The sequence below is a fragment of the Trichosurus vulpecula genome, chromosome 9, assembly GCF_011100635.1.
Source record: "Trichosurus vulpecula isolate mTriVul1 chromosome 9, mTriVul1.pri, whole genome shotgun sequence".
NCBI classification, from domain to species: Eukaryota; Metazoa; Chordata; class Mammalia; order Diprotodontia; family Phalangeridae; genus Trichosurus; species Trichosurus vulpecula.
Window position 1 is genome coordinate 192340554 of NC_050581.1, and position 26674 is coordinate 192367227.

Sequence of the window (26674 nt, forward strand, 5' to 3'; positions counted from 1 at the left end):
GCCAGGCCAGCCTGAGCCCTCCAGGGGCCACACAAAGCCTGGATGGCAGGATCAGGGAGACTGTGGACAGTTCCTGGTGACCAGGCAGGACCACTTGCTCTTTCTTTTCCAGGTTTCAAACTTGCATTCAACTACCTGAAAGACAAAAGATTTGTGGAAGCCATCGAGGTTTGCCACAGTGTAAGCTGCCTCTTTGATCTAAGGCCAATTCCTGCCTTTCGTCCAGTGGGCAAACTCCCCCCTCACCCAATGGCAGCTCCCTCTCCCTTGGTCCCTAGAACCCCCTGTGATGGTGGCTCCCCCTCTCTTGGTCCCTAGGTACTGAAGGAGCACCCCAACTACCCGAAGATCAGAGAAGACATTCTGGAAAAAGCCCAGGGGTCCCTGCGGCCCTAGCTGGAGCCGGGGCTGGGCACTGGGGACCAGTAGGCACTGAAATGGGGACTATAGATCTTCCTGCTGGACGAGGCCTGGCCTAGACAAAGGTGGGGGCTGGGGTGTACAGAGACCTTGTTGGAAGGAGAAAGACAGGACCTTCCCCTCATCAAAGCTGCTCTGGGGGCACCTGCACCATTAGAATTTTCAATTTCAAAAACCACATGATCTTTCTCATTCTGTACTAAAATATGGGTGTATTTTCCACTAGGTGAAAAAAAAAATTGGTCACTAGGAGATCTAAACCTTTTTTTTTTTTTTGAGATCACAGGATTAAGAGTGGGGAGACCTGATTCTCTGACCTGGAGCTTCAGGTCCCTTTCTCTCTATGGGCCTCAGTTTATCCATCTGTAAAAAAAAAAAAAAAGAAAAAGAAAAAGACAGAGGGGAGGAGATATTGGACTAGATAATGCCCCAAGGTCTCCTCACAGTCCAAGATTCAAAAATTTAAAGTTTCATCTCATTTCTTGCATTTAATTTATTATGTGGTCACAGGGTCATAGATGGGAGGAAGAGACCTTTATCTGGTCATCTGGCCCAACACTCTCCTTTTTCATTTGAGGAAACCAGAGGCCAGAAAGGTTTAAGCGATTTGTCCAAGGTCACCCAGGGGACAAATCAGAGAGCTGGGATTCACACCCAGGGCCACTGCCAAAATACTTTGTCTGTGGCATCCAGAATGTGCTCTGAGTGTGAAACATCTGGAAATGCAACAGAGAAAGTATAATCTAAGCAGCCCTTGGTCTAGGTGCCCCCTGCCTGTCAATACCTTCACCTTCTTCTCAAGTGTCAGGCCTCTCATCCACTCCTTCCTAGCAATGGGGGAGGGAGAAAAATAGTTCTGGCAGGGTGGTAGTGGTGTGTTAAACACAGAATGCACCTCAGATCAACTCAACCACGTGATCTGAGGATGGAGACTTAGTTGAAAGAAAGGGAGTTTGAACTTTGGAGCAGGGCCAGGTGGGTGGGGAAACATCAGAGCTGTCCCCAAGTGTGCCAGGGGTGGTCAGTTGGGGGAGAGGCCAGAGGGCAGAACCAGGAGGATGGAGGGAGAGTTGGAAAGAAGGAAGTGACCTGGCTGCCTGTGAGGGCAATCAGAGCTGTCCAGAAGGGTAGAGGCAGCCCCCGAAGGCAGGGGGCTCCCCACCACTTCAGCCAAGGGGTAATGTTGGAGCAGGAAAGCCCGATAGGCCTGAAGGGGACCACCTGTCCTCTCTCTACTCCCAGCCTGCCCTCCTGTGCTGCTTTTCTGTGCCTGCATGTTGTTGAGGGCTGGGGAAGTGGAGGAGATTAATTCAGAGGACCATTGAGACCTTCTCCAAACCTTCACCACTTATGTCCTTGGGTCCTTGGGGTAGTTTGATGCTGCAGTGAATTAAATATATAGAGAGATCACTATTTGGCCTCTGTTGGCCATAGGGAAAAGGAAGGCTCCTCCAGCCATAAGCTGTTTGCATGTGCCATGTGCCCACTGTCCTGGGTTGCCTTCTCTCACCAATGTGTGGGCCAAGTATTCGATAAGATACTGCTAAGGCAGGTGGCAGGGGGGCTGTAGTGGACAGGACCTTAGATTACAGGTCAGAGCACTGGGGAGCCATCCTGGTCCTGCTGCTAACCAGATGTGTGATGTTTGCAAAGTCACTTAAGCAGGTTAGGCTTCCCTCAACCGAAAGCAGCGCCTTTAAGCCATCCCCTCAGATGGCTTCTAAAGTCTGAGAAGACAATAAAATGACTGTGAATTATGTATGTAACTAGTGTTGATTGTGTCATGTTAATGAACATTTGTTCTGGCAGCATCTTGATTTGGGGTCACTTTTAGGATACACGTGGGTGTGATGAGGGTGTGATGAAGCCGTGACTTGATGCATCTTTACTGTAGGGGCCCCCTCATGTACAGGGACCATTTTTAAGGGAGATTTCGTGCTGTAGTGGAGAGATCACTGGCCAGGGAGCCAGGCAATCCGAAGGCTATTTGTGTCTCTGCTTCTCATTCACAGGCAGTCCCCCCCACCTACCCCTGGCTCTCTGGGCCGTTTCCTTATCTAACCCCATTAACTTACTGCCTTATCTAACCCTATCTATATATTCCATATAGGGAATACATGTTCCCTATATGGAATAGGGGGGCTCCAAGGTCCATCCCAGGTTCCAGGTCTAACATCCTCTGACCCGAGGCAGAGCTTAATTATTAGAAAGGAGTATGGTACCCAGGACAGAACCCAATTCCAGATTCTGGGAACCCACATCCTGCCACTGATGTGTTTTACCTGCATGACTCAGGATACTCCCTGGGACTCAGCTTCCCCAGCTGTAAAATGAGCAGTTGGAGTTGATGGTCCCTAAGGTTTCTTCCTGCCTTAGATCCAGGACCCTTTGAAACCGATTCAGAGCTTTCCAGATATGGTGGTTTAGACCCACAGTGTTGGTCCTGCCTACAATTTATCAGATGCCTAGTCCTTGGCCAGGCCTGGTTATCCCCCCTCCATCCCCCACCCCACCCCAGTAATAACAGCCTTCCCAGGAAAAAACTAGTCTTTCATCTTTTTGCTTTCCCAGGGACCTGCTTCACACACAGTTTTGAGGAACGCTTTATGACTAAAAGCCCAATTTCTGGATTGCCCATCTGTGTCTTTGTTTGATCTAGAGTTCCATGATTCCTGCCATGTTACCCGTCAATGTTAATCACCTGGGTTTCTGTAGCTCCTTCAGGTGTCCAGAACAAAGAACTCTGCTGCTGGGAGGATTATTGTCCCCATCTTCCAGATGCCAAAAAAGGACTCTTCTGGTCTCTCAACAGCAAACGCCAGTGGCGAGAGTCAGACCCGTATCTCTCCTGGCTCCGGGTCCAGGACAGTTTCTACACTGCTGCTGCTATTTTACCTGCCCATGATGAAAAGTTCATTTATCAGAGCCAACCTGAGGGGGAGATCATCTTATCTTTTCTAAACACAAAGTGGATCCCAAATCACTTAGTGGTCCAGGGCTCACTTTGCTCCTTCCTTGAAAAGTCTTAGTTCGTTGGTCATCTGAAGTCCTCAACAGGCCTCAGAGGCAGGCAAGCCTCCACTGGCATTGAAGGCAGCCACCAGCAGCCTCAGCTCTGGAACACTTCCATCTCTCAGGTTGCCCCAGGCCCGGCTCCAGCAGGGCTCCTGAGTACCAGGTCCCTGGATCATGGTGGCTGCCGGGGCTGTGGGGCTTTGGCTGTTGTGAGCACAGGGGGCTGGTTAAAGCCATCCTGCTGGGGAGGGCATCATCCCCTCTCCTCTACAGCCTGGAGGACTTAGCCTGGCCAGCTTGGGAAGGGAGAGAGGTGGGCTTTGGGATCTTGTAGGAATGGGGTACTGTAACTATGAGGGCCTTGGGCTGGGAGACCATCAGACAATGCTGGATCGGGACCTGATGCGCTGATCACCTCCTCACCTCTGAGAAGGGGGGAGGGTGTCTGGAACCACTTCCTGGGGCTCTTCAGGCCTGGGACCCACTGCATCCCTCAAAGCTTCCTTATGTATAGGCCCTTTGTGCTCCCTCCACATAGGTGGAACAGACCATCCCCAAAAGGATATTTAGGAGGGCAAAGGGCCCCAGTGTCTGAAATATCACGAGAAATGCCTTCTTTTGGCTGCAGGATATGAACTAGGTACACATAAGGGTGAGCATGTGTGCTGAGGATGAGTGGGCCCAAACAGGAAACCGACTAGGGCACAGGATAGACATTCCCCAATCAGGGTGGCTGATGCCTACAAAGAACAACTTATGAGTGAGGCTTCTTTGGGAGACCAAGATAAAGGAAGAGAAAACACAGTGGTCTGAGGACCCTCATCATGGGTCCCAAGGAAAAACAACAATGGAGTTTCAGAAGGGCAGGGGCAGGCATCACTGAGCACTCCTATCTAACATGAGTTTTTGCAGTGACCTTCCAGGAGCCATTTGGGGTGGACCCCAGTGTGGGGGTGGGCTGAACCTTCTGGAAAACAAATCCATCTTATTTCCAGTCCAAATCTAGGCTGTTTGGTGAAATGTTTGGGGCTCCTTCCTCTCATTTCTCCTTTAAAATGAAAATAATTCCCTAAAAGGGCCCTGCTTTCCCCTATTTGCCTTGGCCCTTCTGGTCCAAAAGGAGAATCGGATTAAAATGTAATTGAGAAATATTTTTTAAAATAAGTAAAATACAATAAAACCTAGATAATGTTAGTATGTGGTTCTCTTAAGTCAAGAGAAGGCCAGAGAAGGTGTCCTGGCACAATACCTCCCCCTGCTACAGCCCAACTGGTTACTTAGGTGTCCAGTCACACCTATCTCAGGTTCAGCTAGTTTGTCATCAAAACTCAAGGTCATAGCTAAACTGTTTAATTATACTAGTTAAAGCTTGCTAGAATCAGAATAACATTAGCCACCTGTATCATAAAATGTGACATCTCAAACTCTTCCCAGGTAGAAGCCCCAAGGCAAACTCAAGCCCAAACTCTCAAGTGGAAGTCCACTTCCTCTCCCTTCTGGCTGACTGAGACAGAGAGAGACAGACAGACAGACAGACAGAGACAGAGAGAGACAGACAGACAGACAGAGACACAGAGACAGAGAGACAGAGACAGAGGTAGAGACAGAGACAGAGAGACAGAGACAGAGAGAGAACCAGGAAGTTCATTTACTTAATGAAAACAAAACAAAGATTAAAAACAAAGACCAAATTTACTCACAAACCAGAGAAACAGGATGATAATGGTCATTTACTTGAGTTCCCGCACTTATGCCAGTGTAGCTCTTTTGGGGCCTGTCACTACAAGCACCACATCTCATTGCTTCCAAGTCCTGGTCTGCTCTGCCATTCTCATCTGCTATCCACACCAGGGTTCAGCTCATAATAGCTAGCAAAAGCTAATAATAGCATTTATACAGCACTTTAAGCTTTGTAAAGCGCCTTCAAATGTCTGCCCAACCCTCCAGAGCCATGAAGCAAGAAGCCCACTAGCTTGGTGCTACCAGCATGGCATGGCAGGGGACATGCGAAACCTGTCTGTGCTGACCTTCAGAACTTCCTGAGCACAATGTGCATCCAGACCTTTTGCCTCACTCTGTGCCCTGAATCTGCCACATCCTTGTCATTGTATTGACTGGTTGATCTTGCATTGGTTAGAATGCTTAAGTCTTCCCAAACTGTTTATTTTTACAATGTTCCAATGCCCCCACTTTACAGATGAGAAAACTGAGTTCCAGAGAAGGGGGAAGAGACTTACCCTCAAAGGTCCCGATGATAATGAATACTAAAATTGGGTTCAGGTGTCATCCAGAATCACAGACTCCCAGGCGCCCCTGCACTCCTGGAACAAGTTTGGAAGATTTAAGAATTTTGGTCGATGAGATGAGTCCAGAAGACTGAGGACAAAGCCTGTTGGCCGCCTCCTAAAAAGGGGTTGGTAGACTTAGAGTGAGGCACATATTTTTGGACATGGCCAGTGAGGGCCAATGCATCTACTTTGCTTGAGTATGCAGCTTTGTTCTAAAGGTTTTCTTTTTCCTTTTTTTCCTTTAGCAGGGTGGAGGAGGATAAATGAAAAACTAAATGCTTGTTAATTAAAAAAAATAAAATTTAATTTAAAAAAAATGAAAGTGCTGGACTAAGTGACCCCAAAGGCCCTTCTCTGCCCTAACATCTTATTGTCTATCACAGGAGCTCTGAATCTCTTTGCCGTCAGAGACCCCTTCGGCAGCAGTCTGGTGAAACCAATGCACCTTCTCAGAATGATGCTTTTAAATGCAAAAAGCGAAATGCAAAGGTTTTACAGAGGAAACCAGAGTGGTATAAGGAAAGGTATGCTTGTTTTCTCTCCATGTTCAAGGGGCTTGTGGGTCCCAGAATAAGCCTCTCTGATCTGAGATGGTGGGTCCTTCATTTCCCTCCCTGCTGTTTCTGACCCTGCAGACGCAGACTTGGTTCTCAACTGCCTTCCCAATCTGGAGGGTCCCTCCTCTGCCCCCTTCTCCCATTGGTGAGTTCCTCCCCAGCCTCCCAGCCATCTTTCATTGCCCTTCCAGATCTACTTTTGCCTTCCCCACCCCCAACCCATTTTCTGTTCCCTTTGATGGATTCCTCCGATAGAAAGTAGATTCTGTGAGGGCAGGGCTCATCTTCCCCCCCACCCCTGCCCCACCCCCTTGCCTTGTGAGCTTAGCTTGCAGTAAGTGCTTAATAAAATGCTTGTTGATGTGACTTAACAACCTCTCTAGACCTCAGTTTCCCCATCCTCAAAACAAGGGGGCTGGATTCAATTTCTTCCAGCTCTGGGTCACCTAAGACCCTAGGAGTGTCTCATCAGCCCCAAAGGCAGATTTCACTTGTCATTAGCTGAGTTCGCCACCAGAGGGAAGCAGTACTCCACAAAGACAGCACTGCTCGGGTCTGGTCCCCAGGATCCGGGGATGGCCACTTGGGGAGGTGGGGCAGGACAGGGTGCTGGGCCAGGCACGGGAAACAGCGGAGCTCTTAGAGCCAGGGCCAGGCTAGAGGTCGTGAGAGACGGGGGCAAAGGGGCTGGATTGCCCTATCAGCCATGTAGCAGGGCCTCTCCCAGGCAAAACACTCCAGAAATGTCTGTTTAATTGAACTTCACTGGACAAGGGAAGGAGATGCCCGAAGTTTCTTAAGGCATTACAGCCAGCCCTGGAGTCAGGAGGACCTGAGTTCAAATCCAACCTCAGACACTTGACACCAGTCGTGTGACTCTGTGAAAGTCACTTAACCCCGAATGCCTCCCCAAAAACAAAACAAAACAAAAACCCCATGGCTTTACAGCTCAGAAAACAGGTGAGTCAAGATACCAGAGGAACTTCCAGGGCCCTTGATAAGTGTGTGTGCAGGGCCAGCATTTCCACTGGTCCCCAAGGCCTAAGAGGCTGAACCCCATCCAAACCAAAGAGGCAGGCAGGGCAAGGACGTGGACCCCTCCTCAGACTGCTGGGGGCGGGGGGGGGGGGTGGGGGTGGATACTTTTGTCATCTGGGAGGAAGGAAGAAAAGCTCCTTGTCGGGCCACCTTCTGCAGTGAACGTGCCAAGGAGATATGATGGCTAGCTAGCATTTATATTGTGCTTAAGGTTTGCAAAACACTTTATGAGTATAGAGCTGGGCCTGGACTCAAGAAGACTCACGTTCAAATCCAGCCTCGGATACTGTCTGACCCTGGACAAGTCACCTAACCTCTGCCTCCGTCTTCTCAACCCTAAAATGGGGGTGACAGTCCCAACCTCAAAAGGGGAGGATCCGATGAGATACTTGTAGTGCTTAGTGCATGGCCTGTTGTATAGCAGGCTTATTCCCCCTCTATCCTTCCATCCTCTCAATGCTATCATAACCCCATTTTGTAGCTCCTTAGCTACAACCTGTTTCCCTAAACAGGCCAACAGAGGCTGCACCCACTGTCTGCCCTGGGCCACGGAGCTATCTGACCAAAGGCAGGAGGAAGTGTTGGGAGCTGTAGCCAGAAGAGCTCTTTAGTTCTTCCCTGTGAGCTGCTCTAAGTTTATGTGACCATGGAATCCTCTGGGCCTCCCAAGCCCAGGTCTCTGGCTCCCAGGGCCGGGAGACCTCCTGGGGGCGAGAGGCCAGCCTCGCTCCAGGCTCCCATCTAGGTTTGCCGGCAGCAGAGGCCATCCCCAGAAGCAAAGAAGTCCTTCCCAGCCAAGGCAGGACATCAAGAACCAGGGCTTGTCCTCTGGGAGGATGGGACCTTGACGGGTGGCCAGGTAAGGCCAGGAGAGCATGAAGAGGAGAGGGGAAAGATGGCTGAGACACCTCACCCCCACCCCAGGGAAAGCAGGGGGCATCTCAAGTAGACCTGCCTTTGGAGATACGGGGGAGCCAGGAGTCCAGCAGCCTTGCCCAGGCCTTCCCTACAGAAGGCTCATTGACTCCAGACAGGCTTCAGTTTATGGAAATTACGTTAAAATGCTCTGGGGAGCCAGATTTGGTGGCAGTGGTAACTGGCTAGAATTCATCAGTCACATGGGAGGTCCCTGTCCACACAACACCCCTTCACCTCCTTTTTATCTTGTGTGTGGTTATTGGCATGTAAAGGTGGGTGGTGCCATGGTGCACAGAGCCTGGCCTAGAGTCGGGAAGACTCATCATCTCATACTCAAATTCTACTAACTGTGGGACCCTGGGCAAGTCACTTAACCCTGTTTGCCTCAGTTTCATCCATAAAATGAGCTGGAGAAGGAAATGGCAAACCAGTATCTTTGCCAAGAAAACCCCCAAAGGGGGTCAGGAGGGTCAGATATGACTATAAAAGGACAACAAATTTCCCCATTAAAATGGGAGCTCTTTGGGAGCAAGGGTCGTTTGCCTTTCTTTGTAACTCAGCGCTCAGCACAGGACCAGGCACAGAAGGGCCTCATCAGCCTTTGTTGACTAAGCTGGGCTACTTGCCCTCTTGGAGGTCCAGCCTCCACACACACAGAAAAGCATCGGCCCCACCTCACCAGCTGTGCAAGCTCAGGCAATCTCATGCCTTCTCTGGGCCAGCTTCTTCCTCTATTGAGGCGTTTAGACTCAACCTTTTCTGTGTCCCAGACACCTTGGGCAGTCTGGTTAAACTCACAGCCCCTTCTCAGAATCACATTTTTTAAAGTGTAAAATGCAAACAGACCAATTTCACTGAAGTAAGGGATCACCATTTTTCTTTTTTGGAAGAACCCATTTCCCACATCTGGCAGCCCCAGCCTGGATGACTCAGCTGTGAAGTCCTTAATCCTGTGACCCTCTGCTTGAGCCCCAGCCTGCTCTTCCCAGCCCTCCCCTGGCAATCCCAGCCTCTGAACCTTCCAGGGGAAAGGGCAGAGGCTCAAAGTCCAACCCAGAGGCCCATCGACCAGCTCAAGGTCACGAAGGTAGTAAAGCAGAGACGCCTTGAAATGAGCCCAGGCACTCGGCCTCCAGCTCCGGCCCTCTTCCCTTGACACCAGCCCAGCTTGGGGCCAAACGGGCTTCTTGACAAACACACCTCTCCCTGCCTATCCCTGCCACATAGAGGCCAGCATGGTGACCCAGGCCACCTGCTCCTGGGGGAGGCTGGGCCCAGCAGCTTCCTTGAGCCCGGAGCTCAAGGGCTGCAGCAGCAGTGAATGCCACATTTTCCTGCCCATCAGCGCTGAGATCCAAGGGAGGGACAGAGAAAAGGATGTTTGGAAAACAGGCCTCGGGTTCAAGAGCCCTGAGACCAGAGGCTAGCAGATTTCCAACAGTTCTGCAAGGAATAGGTCCTCCTTCAGGCTTGTGCTTCTACTGGGCCTTGGTCTGGTATATGCAGAGGCTTTGTGTTCCCCTACTCAGACTATCTGGCTACCTGCCCTTGATCTGTAAAGAAGTCCCTTGGAAAAAGCATCTGGGGCCTGGACTCTCCCCAGTGTTTTTCAAGGGACAAAAATGCCCCTGGTGGTACTTTCAGTGATTTCTCCTCTTACTGACCAACTCCTCAGTTGCCTTTAGGGTGAGAGAACAGGTTTGTTCCTGCCACGCTAGGCCCAGCAACTGGGGCTTCCAGTGGGCAAGGGAGGTGTCTGTGGCCCCCACCTCAGGGGGGCCACTCCTCAAAGGCAGGGGTGCTGGGGCAGACTTTCAGATAATCAAGTACCTTGGAGAACAGTCTGGGATGCAGCAGCTGGCACCAGCTGGCTCTGAGTTTCTTGCCCACGTTTCTCTGAATGACATGGCATCCTAAGCATTGCCTCTGTGGCTGTCTCTGCTGGCCACCCCCAGGGCCTGGCTCGGGAGACAGCTGCCATCCCCAAACTTCAGGGTTTTATTTTGGCGAGACAAATCAAGAGAAACAGAATCGTGAAAAATAAAGCATTTTCTTTACTTGTACCTTTAAGCAAAATAATCATGACATATATACAGGGGACAGCTGACCCAAGTGATCCTGATACCCAAGAACTCCTTTGGGGCAGGGGCAGAACCTGCCCATTCCATCTACTGCCGAGCACCCAACCAAGGAAGGAAACACTGATTTTTGGCAAACAGAAGAAATGAGCTACAGCCTGGAAAAATGTTTATTTTACATTTTGAAAATCATGTAAATCTACCAGGGTGGGGGAGTGTGAGGGCTAGCTGGAGAAGGCTAGGCTGGTCACCAACCTAGGCCAGCTGATCCACACACAGGTCAGTCCCTTTCTCACAAAGCAGACCTTCCAGACTCCCCTTCTTCTCTGGCCCCTTGTCACGTCACAGGTGGGCCAAGGAAGGACAGAGAAAAGGGGGGCTGGAACAAACTCAGGGGGCTCAGTGGGAAGGGGACCAATCCAAAGGGGAGGATCTCTGGGAAGGGTCTCCCATAGCTAACTCAGCAATGACTTCTCTTGCTTGGTTGGGGTAGGGATTTGGGGGGCAGAGAGATTGTTTCCTTTCAAGGCTGATCCTTCTGATCATAACATACTAGCACATATATGAAACACGGACTGCCCGCCAAGGCTGAGCAGCCCAGCCACCCAGGAACCCAGAGGGTCCCCATCCCAGGCGCAAGCAGCTCTCCAGATTCTGGATTCTCCAGATCGACTCAGCTCTCAGCGGCAGATGGCAGGACAGATGGACCCCGGCAAGCCACAGGCGAGCCGATCATCTCGGGGCTCGGGGCCAATCCTCGTCAATTTCTAAATAAATTACAGGAAATAACTTACAAGGGCTTTGTTCAGCTTTACTCAGTTTCCAAAGGAGGAGTTTCCTGTGTGCACGGAGCCTAGATGGTGCCCATGACCTTGAGACAGCCCTGACAATGACGGCTGGGTGAGCTGACTGAAGAAGTCGCTGATTCAGCCCCGGAGGTTTCTTAGTCTCTATTTTAAGAATGGGGGCAGCAAAGCTCACAAAGTTTAAATCAAAGGCCTTTTCTTGTCTAAAAATCACTGGCTGGAGGGGAACGAAGAGGCGTGGAGTCTCAGACACAGGGCTCTTAGCGGTCGGTCAGGGTCCTCCCGCTGTACCTTGCTCAGTTCATGCCAAAAACCTCCAATGCTCTCCTCTGTACAGAGCATGAGACAAAAATAATAAATACAGATGTATCCTAATACAAAAATAATGGGACTGTGCCGTCCGCCTAATACATCTGAGGTACGTACGATCAGTTTAAATAAGACTTATATTATTTTAGGCTCTAGTGGCCACTCCTGTCCCTTCAGTTTTCAATAAATAGGTAAGAGGTCTGCCTCGTCAGCCTTGCAGGATCACACAAACAGCCTGTAGGGACAGGTACAGACCATTCGCCCAAGCCACAGACATACAGTCAGCTCGGCTCCGACAGAGCTCTGTTAGTCCCTGAGTGACAATGCCGATGTCCCTGCCTCAAGGTCCCTCAGCCACCCCAGGCCCTCTTAGACCTTCACCATTTCCATGAGGGAGGACTTAATGGCATCCTCCAGCAGCTGGTTGTCTGAGAAGGGGACAGGCATCTCCGGGACTGGCTCTGACAGGCCAATGAGGGATTCCAGAAAGCAGGCAGTGGGGTCACTGGAGGGGGAGAAGGCGGCCTGTGGCACAGAGAGATTGTCCCCATTCTCCGAGTCCTTGGGCGAGGGGTAAAGGGGACCCAGGCTATAGTCAGAGAAGGACTGGAATAGATCCAGGGAATCCGAAGAGGACAGGCTTAGGTCTGTGTAACTCTTACAACTGTCTGTGGAGGGAGGGAGGGGACAGCAGGAGCCACTGCCTGCAGCTGGCCGGCCAGGGAGGCCATCCAGGTAGCAAAGGGCATCCTGGTTGGCGTTCTCATCTAGGCAGTTGGAGACGACACTGGCCATGTGGCTGGGGTAGCCATCGGATGCTGTGCTGAAGAGGTCCATGGAGGAGAAGCTGCTGAGGTTATCCTGGCAATGGGCGATGCCAGGGGGGATGCCCCCTTCCTCTGTCACCTCTTCCTCATCTTCCTCCTCTGGGGCATTGGAATCACTAAAATGCAGGATCCGGGCCAGGCTGTCATCATCCGGGTCAGACGGCCGCTTGTCAGAGGGGCTGGCTACTGCGTAGGGCCTCCCCTCAGAGGGGTCCTCGCTGGGGGCCGAGGATGCTGAGGAGTCGGTCATGTCGCTGCTACAACTGCTGTCCCCCAGAATCTCCATGCCCAGGGGGAATGGAAAGGTCGGGGTTGGCGGGGGAGGCCCCAGGGGCTCAGCATCGTCCCCCAGGCAGGCAAAGGCAGCAGAATAGCCCTGGCCCGGCTCAGCCTCGGACCCTGAGCTCTCCTGTCTGCTCTCAAGTTCCAGCCTGGTGAGGGTGTGGAGGGAGTGTGTCTGCACTCGGGCCTGGTTAAACTCCACCCTGCCCTCCGGGTTCCCACAGCCATCCTTGGTACAACCACAGGGGAAGGACGTGTGGTCCATCTGCAGCCAAAGGGAGAGAGAAGCAATGAGGATGAGAACTCCAGGGATGGCAGCCCCTCCCCAACCCCAGGCTCAGCCCTGCTCCCCTTGCCCCCCAGGTCCCCCAGGGGCCCACCTGGCACTTGATCCCAGCCACACTGCAGCTGCAGGTCTCGGGGTCACACACGTCCTGACATTTGCAGCCACAGTCTTCCCGAGAGAGCCGGATGGCCTGGAGCTCCTGCTTCTCCTCCCGGTCGATCCTCCTCACGCCCATGGCCCGGAGAAGTCTACGCCGCTGGCGGGCCGAGTACGGCTGCAGGAAGGCCCCACTGTCCAGCTCCTCGTCAGTCACCTCCACGTCAGCCTCCTCCATTGGCAGCTGGGGCATCTCCTCTGGCTCCTGCATTCCACTGGCCTTGAGCTGGAGGGGGCGAGGGAAGGGGGCAAGATGGGCAAACAGCATGTCACAAAATCAGCCCCCCACGTCACAGGCATGAGGCAGGCGGGGGGTGGGGGGGGGCAGAAAAGACTGATGAGAAAAAGGAAAAGCTCACACTGGGGTTCAAAAAACCAATTTCACAAATTCAAGATGGAAGAAAATCATGTCCATCTGAAAAATACCGGGCAGTTTTATGGACAGGAAGTTCAGTGAGAGCCAACGAGAGGAGCCAGCGGCCCAAAAGTGAAGGCGTTGTTGGGCTGCATTTAGAAAGCACGGGCGTGGAGGATACTCTGCACCCAGAGTCCAAAGGGACAAGGCAGGAGGTGTCAGGCTGCCCTGGCACATCAGAGGGAATCCTCTGCCAGGGCCACAGCCGCAAGGGCAGCAACCCTCCTACCAGGCAAGAGGCCCATTGACATTTACTTCTGAACAAACATTCAGGGTATATAGTGTGCACAGGCTTGCACACGTGTGCTGCGCTGCATGGTGCATGTGGGTGGGCACGCACATCGAGCATCCCCCCTACCTTCCACTTCAGGGCCTCCAGCTTCTCCTCCCGCAGTCTCATTCGGAGCTTCTCCTTCCGTGAGTGGGCCTGCTCCTGTGCAAACTCTTCCAGCGTGAAGTGGCAGCATTTATGGTGCCGCCTCACCATGCCCAGGGTGCAGCCTCCTCGGCTGGGCACGCTGGTGAAGCCCTGGCATCTTGGGAAGTAGAAGACAGTGACCCCAGCGAAGGTCACATTCCCCGCTGCCGAGTGCCGCGTCTTCTTGAGGATGGACGGAGCTGGAGGTGAAAGGAGATTCTCAGTCCTGGCCCAGAGGCCTGAGCCCCTGTCCCTGCCTCCTCTGGGAGCCCTTCCCAATGGCCACCTGGCCCTCGTCCCTCAGGGCTTACAGAGGCTAGGACAAAGGCCTGGCCTTAGACCCGGCTCCTGAGACTGCTCTGACATTGTCGCCTACTTCCTACCTACATGAACTCGCAAGCCATTTCCTCTCTCAGACTCAGTTTCCCTACTCATAAAACAAGAGGGCTAGACTCCAATGACCCGGTGGGTCCTTTCCAGCTTCTAAATCAGGGGTTCTTAACCTGGGGACTGTTCATTTTCTTTAATACTGTGATACCTGTATTTCTGCATACATGGTATCTATCCATCATCCTACACAGGTTATATGCATTTAAAAATGTATTTCTGAGAAGTCCCTCAGCCTCCCCAGATGTCCAAAGGGTCCATGACACAAAAAGTATGAAGAACCCCTGCTCAAAACAATCTATGATCTGATGAACAAGCACCAAGTCTCAGTTTCTTCATTTGTCAAAGGGAGATGTAAGATGGCACTGACTCTTCCATTGGGCTGGCACCAAGGAGGAAGGCATTTGGCCAACTCTAAGGCTCTGGAAAAGGCTCTGTGGCCACCCCATATCCAGGCCCACATCCAGGAGGGGGAGGAAGGGGACACTCACCAACGAGGTCCCTGGGCACAAAGGCAGCTGGGTGGAACTCCTCATCAGAGTCCCAGCCTGAGGATTCAGAGGACGAGGTCGGCGAGCAGGAGCGTGAGAAGGACGATGAGGCTGAGGAGGCCGAGGTGTCGTCGTCCAGCTGGTCAAACTTCCTCTTCAAAAGCCCGCTCATTCTGGCACCTGCACCTACAAGGACACGTAGAGCCAAGATGTGAAACACAGGGAGGGTCGCGGTCTCTTGAGAATGGTAGGGCGCTAGCTGAGACAGCAGAGGCACTGATCCCGCTGATCTTGCCCCAGCACCAGCCCTTGGGGAGCGATCCAAGGGCTCCCAAGTGGGAGACATGGGCCAAGAGCTGGGTGACCACGAGTGAGGCACAGCATGTCCCAGTCCTCAGCATCCTCATCCCCAAAATGACACAATTGGACCAGGTGAGCCTGGAGGCCATTTCCAGCTCTGGCTCCCTGCCCCACTCGTGACTTTAACCTAGTTATGACTCAGTGTCCTCACCTGTAAAATGAGGGAGGAGCCTTTGGGGCCCTGTGACACCTCAGGTCACCTAGAGCTTCTTGTCCTCTGGGCACCTTCCACACCCAGAGCCCCCCCAAAGCTAGAGGGCCCTGGATTAAGTTGAACTTTTCAAAGTGAGGCCTGCTTGCAAGGAAGAAGGAATCCCTAAGGGAAAAGTTTTGAGAAACAGGACCCCATCATCAGGACCCCCCCTCCTCCACTGCACCCCAAACCGAGAATCAGCATCCTTCTGTCTCTCCAACAAATGGGGATTTAACCTGACAGGGATAGGGCCGGGGCCTCCCTTCCCTCTTCACTCACAGGGGGAATGGCAAGACTGCCTGGGGAGGATTCCTGGAAGATGAGCCCGTCTGTGACTCACCCTCCACATGGGTGGGTGTGAGTGAGTACGTGAGCACAGCCTGCGTGTGTGGGAGTGTGTGTGTGCGTGTGTCTGTGTGATATCTTTAGCCAACCCACGGCCCTCCAAGTTACATGCCCTCTCTTCTCCACCCCCCCACCCCCAACACACACACTTTGTTGCTGGGTTGCCAGCAGTGATAGAGTAAAGTTATTATTAGTAACTGTTCACCTCAGCAGAAGGCTCTGACAGAAGACTCGGATGCATCGGGAGAAACGGGGTGGGGGGGTGAGGGGGAGAGGGAGAGAGAGAAAGAGAGAAAGAGGGAGAGAAGAGAGACAGAGACAGAGAGGCAGAGAGGGAGGGAGGGAGGGAGGGAGAGAGAGAGAGAGACTGGCCAGGCAGTTCCCTCTCTGACTCAGCCCCAACTCTTCAATCCAGATTTCCAGAGCTCAGCATCTCCCTGCCTGGCTCCATCCAGGCCTGGTCACCCTTGCCACACTCAGCCCTGGCATTCTCAGCTTGGTTAAGGTCTAAGCCTGAGGGCTCTCAGCTAACACTTCTCAGCTCTTAGCACAGAGTAGGCACAAGACCCTCGGTGGGGAGGAGTCTGATGGAAGGGTGAGGATAGTGGAGGTAGACAGTGTTAAGAAAAGGCCGAAGTGGACTTTCCCCATGAGGCCTGCCCCGAGGGCAGCTTCTGTTTGTCTCAGAGACTTCACAAGAATCTACACCTCACTGAGGCACAAGGCAGTGCCACATACTGGCAGCCTCTCATAAGACAAGGCCTCCTCTAATAGAATAATGCCTTCCCAACCTCCCTGGAGGAGGAATCACTAATGCCAAGGGCATTAGGAAAGAGTTAGCTACAAGAACAGGAAAGAAGTGAGAAACCTGGGACAACTAGGTGGAAAAGGGGGGATCCTAAAGGATGGGTATGAGCTTTGTGTTTCTGCCAGCATCAACTAATAACCAACAAGTCAGGCCCTAACCCCAGGTGAAGAGAGAATGGAAGATGAAAGTTAAGCATCAGAGGGGACTCCTAACCCCATTTCACATGTTAAAGAAAAAGAGGACCACTGGATTTGGGGAGGCAACCTTCCTCCCAAAGAAGAGGGGCCTGACACCTTAAAGAGCAGCAGTCCAATGTTCTAAGAAAGAAGGCAGCTGCATGGGTGCCAGAAGGTTATGCGTGCTGTGCTGGTGAGCTATCCTAACTCTTCCCTGTGTTGGGGCATCTTCCCAGGGAATGATGGGAAGCTCCTAAGGACCACCATCCACTTCTGGTAGTTCACATGGTAGCCAAATGAGACCATCAGAAGAAATGAGAAAAGCATGGCCGAGGCTCTATTTAATCACTAGGCCAAAAAAGCTGAAGCTTATAGGGGCACAGGTGGTGTTTTCATCACTGCTGATGATTAAAAGGTAGGAGCGTCAGAAGAGAAGGGTGGGTTTGGAAAGTGAACAGCTGGCTTAGAAGAAGGCATCTCTCAGAATGGGGTATTTATTTCTGAAATACAGTTTAAAATACAGGAAGCACCTGGGTGTGGATAATGAACCAAGGGAACCAAGCTACGGAACATCCAAAATCTCGAGTTGGTTGAAGAGCTGGGCCCCAGACATGAAATCTAGAAGCATTACTGAACAGCAAAAGCCCCACCCCCCTTCCCTTACCTCCATCTCATCCCTTCCTATTTTCCAGCCTCCTAAACCCTGACTCAGCTAGGTGGCAAAGTGGATAGAGCACTTGGCCTGGAGGCAGGAAGAATGATCTTGAGTTCAAATTTGACCTCAGACACTTATAAGGTGGGTGACCCTGGGCGGGTCACTTTACCTTGTTTGCCTCAACTTTCTCATCTGCAAAATGAGCTGGAGAAGGAAATGGAAAATCCCTCCAGTATCTCTGGCAAGGAAACCCCAGACAGGGTCACAGAGAGTCAGACATGACTGAGACCCCTACTCCTGCCCATTAGCTGCCTCCCCACCTGCCCTACTAGCCTTCTATCCCATCAAGGGCCAATGGCCCACCTCCCAGCCTCTCCTGTCTTCCTTCCTCTCCCCTCTCCCACCATCCTCTCCTTCCCCTTCATCTTTGGCTCCCAGGGGCCCCAGCCCCAGGCTGCAGGTGGTTGCCTCAGCTTGCACTTCCTTGGTCTCTGGCCAGAGCAGATGGAGAGGGTGGGGGTTGGATTTCTTCCAGCCGCCTATGGCCCTAGTGCCTGGTCCCGAGCAAGGCTCACACAGCCACCCGGCCTCCACCTGACTCACCTCCCACCTGCCTTCCCCTCTTTCTACTGCCCCTAGCAGGGGCGAAGCCTCCAGCAGCTCAGGCTGAGAAGCGTTCCTGCTCCCCCAGCCTGAGCCATCAGTGCTAGGGCTCTGGAATTCCAAACCCCAGCCCCCTTTCCTAACCATCTGATGGACCTCCTACTAATCACACCCACCCAACCAGGCTGGTGGGCCTCAGTTTCCTCACCTGTAAAATAGGAATGCTAATCCCTGCCCACTGGCTTCCTACTCCCCCACTGAGGGGGTTATGAGAACGAAAGGAGCTTGTGTGTCAAAGGGATGGGCACAGCTGCTTCCGGGGCTGCTGGCCTTGTTCTTGTTCCCCTCAACTACCAAACCGCAAACAACAACAAGCCCCCAAGCCCCTCCCCCCACATCCCTGCCTGGCCCCGAATCTCCTGGCCTGATACTTGACACTCATCCTCTGCCCTGTTGGCCTCCTGACCAAGTGCCCCCAGTGCCTGCCTCAGAAAGGGCCCCCACTGACCATCTAGCCAACTGTCAGCTCTCAGGTGTTTTCCCATTCCCACAGGATAGCACCCAAGAACCCTCAAACGGCTCTTCTCTGGATGGCAGGTCTAGGTGTCTCCTCTGACATGACAATAGGGTGCATCTGGCATGAGTCACCCTGTAAAGGCAGAAAGTGCAGGGTCCCCCTGCCTGGAGAGAGGAAGGTAGGTGGGGAAACGTCTGACAGAGGGGCTAAGATGTCAAAGATGTCAGCTGAGCAGGCAGCAACATGAGGGACCCCTATAGACTCAGTTTCAGGGAAAAGTGAATAAACATTTATTAAAGTACCTACTATGTGCCAGCCCCTGTGCTGTTATTTATTGAGTGCCTACTATGTACCAGGCCCTTGTGAAGGCTTTTGAGCACCTACTATGTGCCAGGCCCTGTGCTAAGGTTGAGTGCCTACTATGTGCCGGGCCCTGTGCTAGGGTTATTAAGCACCTACTATGTGCCAGGCACTGTGCTAAGGTTAGGTACCTACTATGTGCCGGGCCCTGTGCTAGGGTTGTTAAGGACCTACTATGTGCCAGGCACTGTGCTAAGGTTAGGTACCTACTATGTGCCGGGCCCTGTGCTAGGGTTATTAAGCACCTACTATGTGCCAGGCACTGTGCTAAGTGCTGGGGATACAAAAGAAAGGCAAAAAACAGTCCCTTCCCTCAAGGCGTTCTCAGGCTAACATGGGAGAGGATATCCAACAAAACAATTCTGTACCAACAGGACACCCAGGTTAACTTGGGAGCCATCTTAGAGGGAAGGGGCTAAGATTGAGGCCTGGGAAAGGCTTCTCTATACAGGCCAGCCAGCCCCCCTTGGAGTCAGGAGAAGGCAGCTTTATCTCCCACCTTGGATCCAGACTCAGGCTGCCCTAGAATAAAGAGGTAGCCTGGGAGAGAGAGGAAGAGAGAAGAGAGACCCCCCCCCCCAACTGAGACTGATATATCAGGAACTGGGGGGGGGGGTGGTGGCACGGTGCCAGGCAGCCCTGGGCCTCCCACTTAGCTGTTCTTCCCATGATTTCCAAGGCCACAGAGAAAGGAAAATAGGATTACAAAAGGAAAGGCCCATCCGCAGGATGGACCATGGGCACCTAATGGGCATAGAGTGAGAGGAGAAAGCTGCTTCCTGAGCAGGCCCAGCCAGTGGGAGGACAGTGACTAGAGGGAGAGGGAGAGCTTCACCCATATTCAGACCAAGATTCCATTTCCATCCTGGGCCAAAGCAGAAGATTCTCAACCCGGGCCAAGGGGACTAAGGGCCCATGGGCTTCATGAACTGCCAGAAGGGCCTTGGCATCAGAACGGTTAAGCCCCAGCTGCTGAGCAAAGGGCATCTAAGAGGGTGCCTGGGCTGGGATTCTGGGATTCTGGCCTCCAGACCTCAGAGGCCCCTGCCCTCTACCCCTCCTGACCATCCCAGCCCTGGCCTGCAGGCACCTCCCACAGAGCCTCCTCCAGAAGGGCCAGGAAGGGGGAGGGGGCCCAGGATCAGTCACTGAGCCAGAAATGACTGTATAAAGACCTCCTCTAGTCAAACCCTGATTTTTTAAAGATAAGGAAACTCACAGACCTGGGGAGTGACTTACCCAAAGTCTCAGAGCTTTTAAGAGGCAGAGTCAGAATCTGAACTCAGCTCTTGTGGGTCTGGACCCATCACTTGTCACCAGGAGCAGATGCTTTATGATTTTTTGCTCCCCTCCCCCCATCCCCACTGGCAGCCCATCCCCCCTCCTCCCCGGGGCCTGGGCAGGAATTTCAGGAATTTGTCCTTTTAAACTTCCAAAGCTACTTCTGTCCACAGCCAAGGGATCAGGAAGCCCCAAAACCCTGTCCCTCACTCCCCCATCGCAGCTGGTAAAAAGGGTGTTTGAGGGACCCCATCATTAGGAGTATCAGCCTTTAATTTGAAGGGGCAGGTCCCACACAAGAGCCTGGGCGGGAGGGCAGTCACTAATGTCCCCAGTGTGATTGGTGGAAAAAAAAGACACAGAGACAGACACACACGCACAAAATTCACCAGATTCCAGAAACATCCAGAACCAGAGACAGCGGGACTAGTTTTGATAGAGTCGTAGAAAGAGCACTGGAACAAGGGTTGGGAGGTTGGCATTATTATCCAGTTCTAACTGCCATTAGCTCGCTGAGTGACCTTGTCCAAAGCACTTGGCCTCAGTTTCCCTGCCTGTCAAATAAGAAGTTTGGGACTAAAAAATCTCTTAAAATTCCCTTCCAGCTCTATAATTCAGAACTTCTGGGGAATCTCCATCCTCTACGGGCCTCTCCCCCAAAGCTGAAGCGATTTTTTTTCTTCCCTAACACCTCCCCTGATCCTCCACACCACTAAGAATGTGAATTGAGGGTGGGAGAGTGAGAACAGGGGTGACTGAGGCCTTGGAGTCTGGTCCTGAGCTTCCCCCCATACACATACTTCAGGGATCCATTTCCTTTTCTCCAAGGGAACCCCTGTCCTACTGTGCATCTAAACACGGCTCTGTTTCCACCACTGACTGGCTACCACACCTTGGGTAAGCTACAACTTTCCTGGGCAGTTTCCTCAAATGCAAAATGAATCACAGAAGTTCCTCTGGTCTAACACCTCACTGGAAGTCATCCAATCTAACAGGAATCCTCTTTACAATACCTCTGACCAGCTCAGAACATCTCCACCATGGGGAGCTCACCACTTATATCAAGGCAACTTCATCCAGTCTAGGACAGCTTTAACGAAGGAGATGCTACAGATTTGGAATAGGGTCCCCTGAAGAGAAGCAGAGTGAAATACTGGACTGGAGCCAGTCTGACCCCAACACTGAGTACTTCAATAGCCTTGGTTGGGGAGGGTCCCTCAGTCTTCCTGAGTCAGTCTGTAAAATGGATGCAGTAATTCCTATATTACCTAGTCAAGGTCTCGTTGAGTGGCCCAAGATAATACATGCTCAACATTTTACAAACTTTAAAGTGCTACAGAATTGTCTTTTACAGTTGTTATCTTATTATCTGCCAGGCAAAACAAGCGGATCCCTCCTCCCTGTGAAAATCCGTGAAGATGGCAGCTATGAGGTTATGCTATCAAGTCTCGTGTTCAGGTTCTACAGGCGAAGTTTTTTGCATAAGAAAAGGTTTCAAGGCCCCTCACCACCCCGGGTGCTTGTCATCTCCCTGGCTGGTAATGCCCAGATTGGACTCGGTCACTACTGCCCTGATAAACTCTCCGTGGCTTCCAGGGAAAAATGTCACCATCAACACTAGAGAAATAAATGTTGGCTGTTAGGACAGATTTCAGTCTTGCCCTGACCCTCTCCTATTTGCATACATTAATTAACATGGGCCGACCCCACACCAGGAAAACAAATTTGACTTTCGAAATCCTTCCCTATGTGACAAAGTGGTTAGAGTGACAGTCAGGAAGGCCTGAGTTCAAATCCGGCCTCAGACACTAACTAGCTGTGTGACTCCGGGCAAGTCACAGAAAAAACAAACAAAAAAAAGAGGGTGGACTCTACAACCTCTACATGTCCCTTCCAGCCCAAGCTCCAGTACAGTGGCTCTCTCTCTTTTCTTTCTCTCTCCATATACATACATACAGGTATACACACACACACACACATGCATATACTGCTATGATTTTCCTTCAAAGGTCAACTCAGGTCCCCCCTCCCCAGGAAGCCTTCCATGATTGCTCGGCTGGAAGTGGAGTAATCCTTGTTCAATCCTCTCTTCAAATGGCCTCCTGGTGCCCACAGCATACTCTCGGCTATACTGTGCCTGCCTCCCTTGGGAGGAAGTGTGATGCACTGGGAAGAGCACAGGGCACAGAGGACCTGGGTTCAAAGCCTGCTTCTGACCTTCACATCTCTGTGGGAACTGGGACCACCCCTCTCTGGGTCTCATCTGTAAAAGGAAGGGTGGCCTTATAAGCTCGGTCTATCCTCTCCTGATCCCCTAGGCAATCATCAATTCTTCCAAGGCAAGGACACCAGAGGTGCTTAATAAATGCTTGTTAAACAGACTCTCTGCCTCCCTTGGGGCAGATGAACAGCATTAGGTATTTTGGCTAAAGCAATCTGACGGGCTCCCCAGGTCTTAACTTAGAGGCTAGACACTTGATTTTAAAATACTCCAGTCTCATCAGCTGGCTTCGGCAATCCTATGCGGTTGAAGCAGCTGGATGCTGATGACTGGAGAAGAGGTTCTAGGATACAAAAGAAGGTAAGAAGCCCAGGATGAGCAGATCCACAGACAAGCATTTATGAAGCTCCTAGAGCATGCCTGGCGGGTGGGGAGGAGTCAAAGTCAAGAGTCAATCAGACCCATAAAGAAAAGATGGCCTGTTTAGGCAAATGGATAGAAGCGGTGGGTCTGCAGGAGTCTGTAAGCCTAGAAGAATGTAGGGCTCAGCGGGGGGGCCTCCGAGTCTGACAGGCAGGTGTACCCCCAGGACAGACACCGTGCTAGATCCCCAAGATCCCTCTCTTTTTGCTCGAGCTTCCCCTCCCCCTCTCCCAGGATCCAGGAGTCCTGGGAGGGGGGAGGGGCACAAGCTCCTTCTCCTGGGCCAAGGCCAGCCCCCAAGTTCCCAGGTATAACCTGGAGGGGAACTGGAAGGGATCCCGGACTGGGTGTCTAAGGATGGGCCCACACTCCAGGTGGGTCAAAGGGGAAAGAAGGGAGGGGCAGGCTCCGGCCTTAACTGGATTGGAGCCAAGGGGGTGGGGAGGAGGGGAGGGCAAAGGAGGGTCAGACTGTCATCCGCAGAGGCAGAGCCAGGGCAGAAGTTCCGAAAGGTTGGCAAACTCCTAATGGAAGAGGCCCGACGCTGGCATACCGCTCGGCCCGCCGGACCTCAGGCTGGCCCCCTGACCCCTCTGGCAGAGGCCTCAGTTTCCTCATTCGTCCGAGCCAGGGAGTCGGGAGGTGACCCATAATGTCCCTCCCCGCTCTGACGTCCTGTGCAAGTCTGACTCACCCAGAGACACAGTCATACAGAGCTACACACACACACACAGTGACACATCCATAGTCACTGTCACTCCGAGCCCCACACAGTGACACAGACGACTCCGCTGCCGCTGTCACCCAGACCCCCACAGTCAAAGACATACACTCACTCCTGCTCCCCCTATACGACCCTGCGCAACCCCCCCCACCTGGCACCCGCACCCACTAGTGACACGAGAGAGCCCCACGTGCGGGGGAGCCCCCAGAGTGGGAGGGTGACGCTGCCCCGGAGAACCGGGCCCCGCACGACGGAGGGCGGGTGGCCGGCTGGCTGGCTTCCCTGGGATCCAGGCTCCTCCCGCCCCCGCCCCGGGGGCCTCAGACGGGCTAGCTCGGGGGGGCTCGGGCTCCCCACAGGACAGTCCTGCCCTCCCCCCTTCGCTCTTTCCCGCCCTGAGCCTGCTCACTTCCCGGCGGCCAGCGAAGTCTTAAGCGCTCTGAGATCCGGTTGGCGCCCGCGGGACGGAGCCAGGGAGGGGGCCCCCCCGCAATCCTGCTCCCCCACCTACCTACTCCAGCTTCCTGCCCGCCCAGGAATCCATCCCCGGGCGGGCCGGGGAACGGGGGTTGGGGGGGGGGGCAGGAAACTTGGGAGGGGGCGGGGCGAAAGGCGGACTCAACGGGAACCTTCCCTCGCCGTCCGTCCGCGGCTGTCCGGTTGAGTACTGAGGCGCCCGCCAGGGCTGCAGTCCCGGGGGAGGGGGAGGGGGAGTGATGGGGAAGGGAGGTCCGAGGGGAGAGGGCGGGGAGAGGGAAAGGCAAAGGTAGACGATCCGGCGCCCAGCTGCGGCCGGGGGGGGGGGGTTGCTAACCTCCTGCAATCCCGGAGAGCTGCTCGTAGGCGGCGGCAAGGGCCGGGACGGGATTGGACGCGACTGGACGGGACCGGACCGGCAGGCTCAGCTCCGCATCCCCGGGCCGGGCGCGGCGGCCGCTGCTCGGGCTCAGGCTCGGGCTCAGGCTTCGGCTCGGCTCGGCTGCGCTCAGCCCGTGGCTCTCCTTCCCCGCCTCCCCGCGCGTCTGCCCGTCTGCCCGCCCGGCCCGCAGCTCAGCTGCGCGCTCCTGCCCCCGCGGCTCCTCCTCCTCCTCCTGCCTCCGTCAGTGGAAAACTCCGGCTATGACGCAGGCCGGCGGGCGGGCCGGCAGCCGTGCGCACAGCCTCCCGGCCCTGCCCAGCCTAGCCCAGCCCAGCCCAGGCGCCTGGGGCCGGAGGGGCCGGCCCTGGCCCCGGCCCCGCCCCGCCCCGCTCCTCCCGGACCCGTCCCGTCCATCTCCTCCAGGTCCCGCCCCGCTCAGCTCCTCTGGGCCCCATCTAGTACGACCCTTGCTTGCCCCTCCCGTCCCTCCCCGATCCCTCCTCCTCCAGCTCCTCCTGGACCTGTCCGGTCCATTTCCTCCCGGCCCCGCCCTGGCTCCGCCCCGTCCAGCTTCTCCTGGCCCCGCCTCCCAGCCAGCCTTAAGTGCTCTCTTCACCTCCCTGTCTCTGGGTCTCTCTGAGTTTTCTCTTTTCCTTCTGCCTCTCCTCCCTCCCCCTCCAAGCCACAGTTTCCTGCTTGTCCCCTTCCCCCCACTTCACCCCCACCCCCTTCATAAGACTCTCTGGTCCCCAAACTAGACACCCCCCTTTTACAGAAATGGAGACTTAGGGATGACCAACAGCAAATATGGGGAAGGGGCCGGGCGAGTATCTCGAGGCTCGGAGGCTGGCAGTGCTATGAGCCCCTGAAACCCCGGAAACCCGGGGCCTAGGTCTCCTAAAGTCGGCGGGCTGAGGGCACGGGTGGGGGAGGGGGAGCCAGAGGCTGAACCTGAGCCTGGGGCTCTCAGTCCCCAGGGCCTCAGGTGGGGGACGGCCCCTCTGCCTCGGTCGCTTTCTCCCTTCCTCCCAAGCTCTCTCCTCCCCAACCCTCCAGGAAACTGCCTAAGGGGTTTTTCAGGTCGAGCCTTTTGCCCCTCCCCCAATATTTTACTTCTATTTGAGGAAGCTGAGGAGCTCCAACCTCCCACCGAGACAAGACCGGAAGAACCCAAAGTTGGGGCCAGAGGAGCCAGATGTGGGGACTAAAGGGGGCACAGTCTGCCCACTGTGTCACAACCTCGTGACTCCAAACTTGATTCTCCAACCTCGGGTTAGAGTATGACTTTTTTTTTCCCAAGTTGGTTCTACCCTGACCCATCATCAGTTTGCTGCCCTCCATGCTGCCCTAGCACCCCTTGCCAGGAGTTAGCACCTGCTCTAGAACTCAACTCAGTCATGAATTTCCATGCCCCTTTCCATGTGCCCAATGGCAGGAGATCATTCCACCTTAACCCGGTAGGCTCCTAGCACAGGGTGTTCTTAACCAGGGCTCCAGGAACTCCCACCCCCCAATATTTTGACTATACTTCGTTTCCTTTGTAATCCTGTGTATTTTATTTTATGCATTTAAAAATATTCTTCTGAGAGGTCACCAGCCTGGGGGGGGGGGACACACAAAAAAAGCCACAAAAACCAAGAACCCCAACAGGAAGGCAGAAATCCTCAATTTTTTTGGTTTCAGGACCTTTTACGCTCTAGAAAATTGAGACCTCCTTCACATGTTTTTAATTTGGATTATTTCTACCAATATGTACCACATTAGAAATGAAAACGTCCTGGTATTATTATGAAAATCGTTTTGACCTCACCCCCACCCACCCCCTTTCAAACGATGTCAGAGGTCTGCAGTGGGAATCCTTGCCTTAGATACTGAGAACTAGGTGTGGATGGCTTTGGGTGATAATTACCAAAAGATGACATTTAAGCAGGATTTAAGACTTAGAAAATCCAATTAAGGACACTTGATCAATCAACAAGCATGTATTAAGCTCTTACTGCACGCTGGACTCACTTTCAGAAGCCCCTCGGAGCAAAAGAATTGGCTTCAAGGAGTTTACCTTGCTAAGTGTGATGCCAAGAAAGAAGAGTTACTTAGTTGTTCAGCAACCTGAGGAAGAATGGCCATTCTGGTACAATTATCCCTAAACCTGTGAAGTGACTGGCCCAAGATAACACAACTAAAAAGTACTAGGGGTGGAATTTGAACCCATTTCCTCCAGACTCCAAATCCAGATTGCCACCCAGAATAGTAGGTCTGCTTATGGCCTATAGAGGTGATGGGCTTTAATTAATAGCCAAAGGGAACATAGGCTGTACCTGGGTTTCAGAGGGCTTTAAATGAAATGTCATGAATTAGTACTAATAATATGTGTTAGTTTTGGTTATATTTATCATTCATCATAATTGATTTCATTTTATTGGACTCTGACCTTTGCTCTGGTTAGGGGGTAATTCCC

At 53.1% G+C, this 26674-nt stretch overlaps 2 protein-coding genes across 3 annotated transcripts in view; one reads left to right on the plus strand and one right to left on the minus strand.

Moving 5' to 3' along the window:
* Positions 1–396, plus strand: part of TTC21A (tetratricopeptide repeat domain 21A) — a 41755-nt gene extending 41359 nt beyond the window's left edge. For both annotated transcript variants that reach the window (XM_036738838.1, XM_036738839.1), the window contains 2 exons: positions 113–180; positions 319–396. In XM_036738838.1, coding sequence (XP_036594733.1) covers positions 113–180; positions 319–396 — 146 coding nt within the window. The remainder of the gene's footprint in view (positions 1–112; positions 181–318) is intronic.
* A 9871-nt stretch (positions 397–10267) lies between these two features.
* Positions 10268–24444, minus strand: CSRNP1 (cysteine and serine rich nuclear protein 1). The gene is made up of 5 exons (XM_036739506.1): positions 24172–24444; positions 14692–14877; positions 13754–14013; positions 12919–13206; positions 10268–12803 (listed from the first exon to the last, which is right to left on the minus strand). Exons 2-5 carry the CDS (start codon positions 14861–14863, stop codon positions 11799–11801), a joined length of 1725 nt encoding a protein of 574 aa, XP_036595401.1. The 5' UTR covers positions 14864–14877; positions 24172–24444; the 3' UTR covers positions 10268–11798.
* Between the last annotated feature and the right edge of the window lie 2230 nt (positions 24445–26674).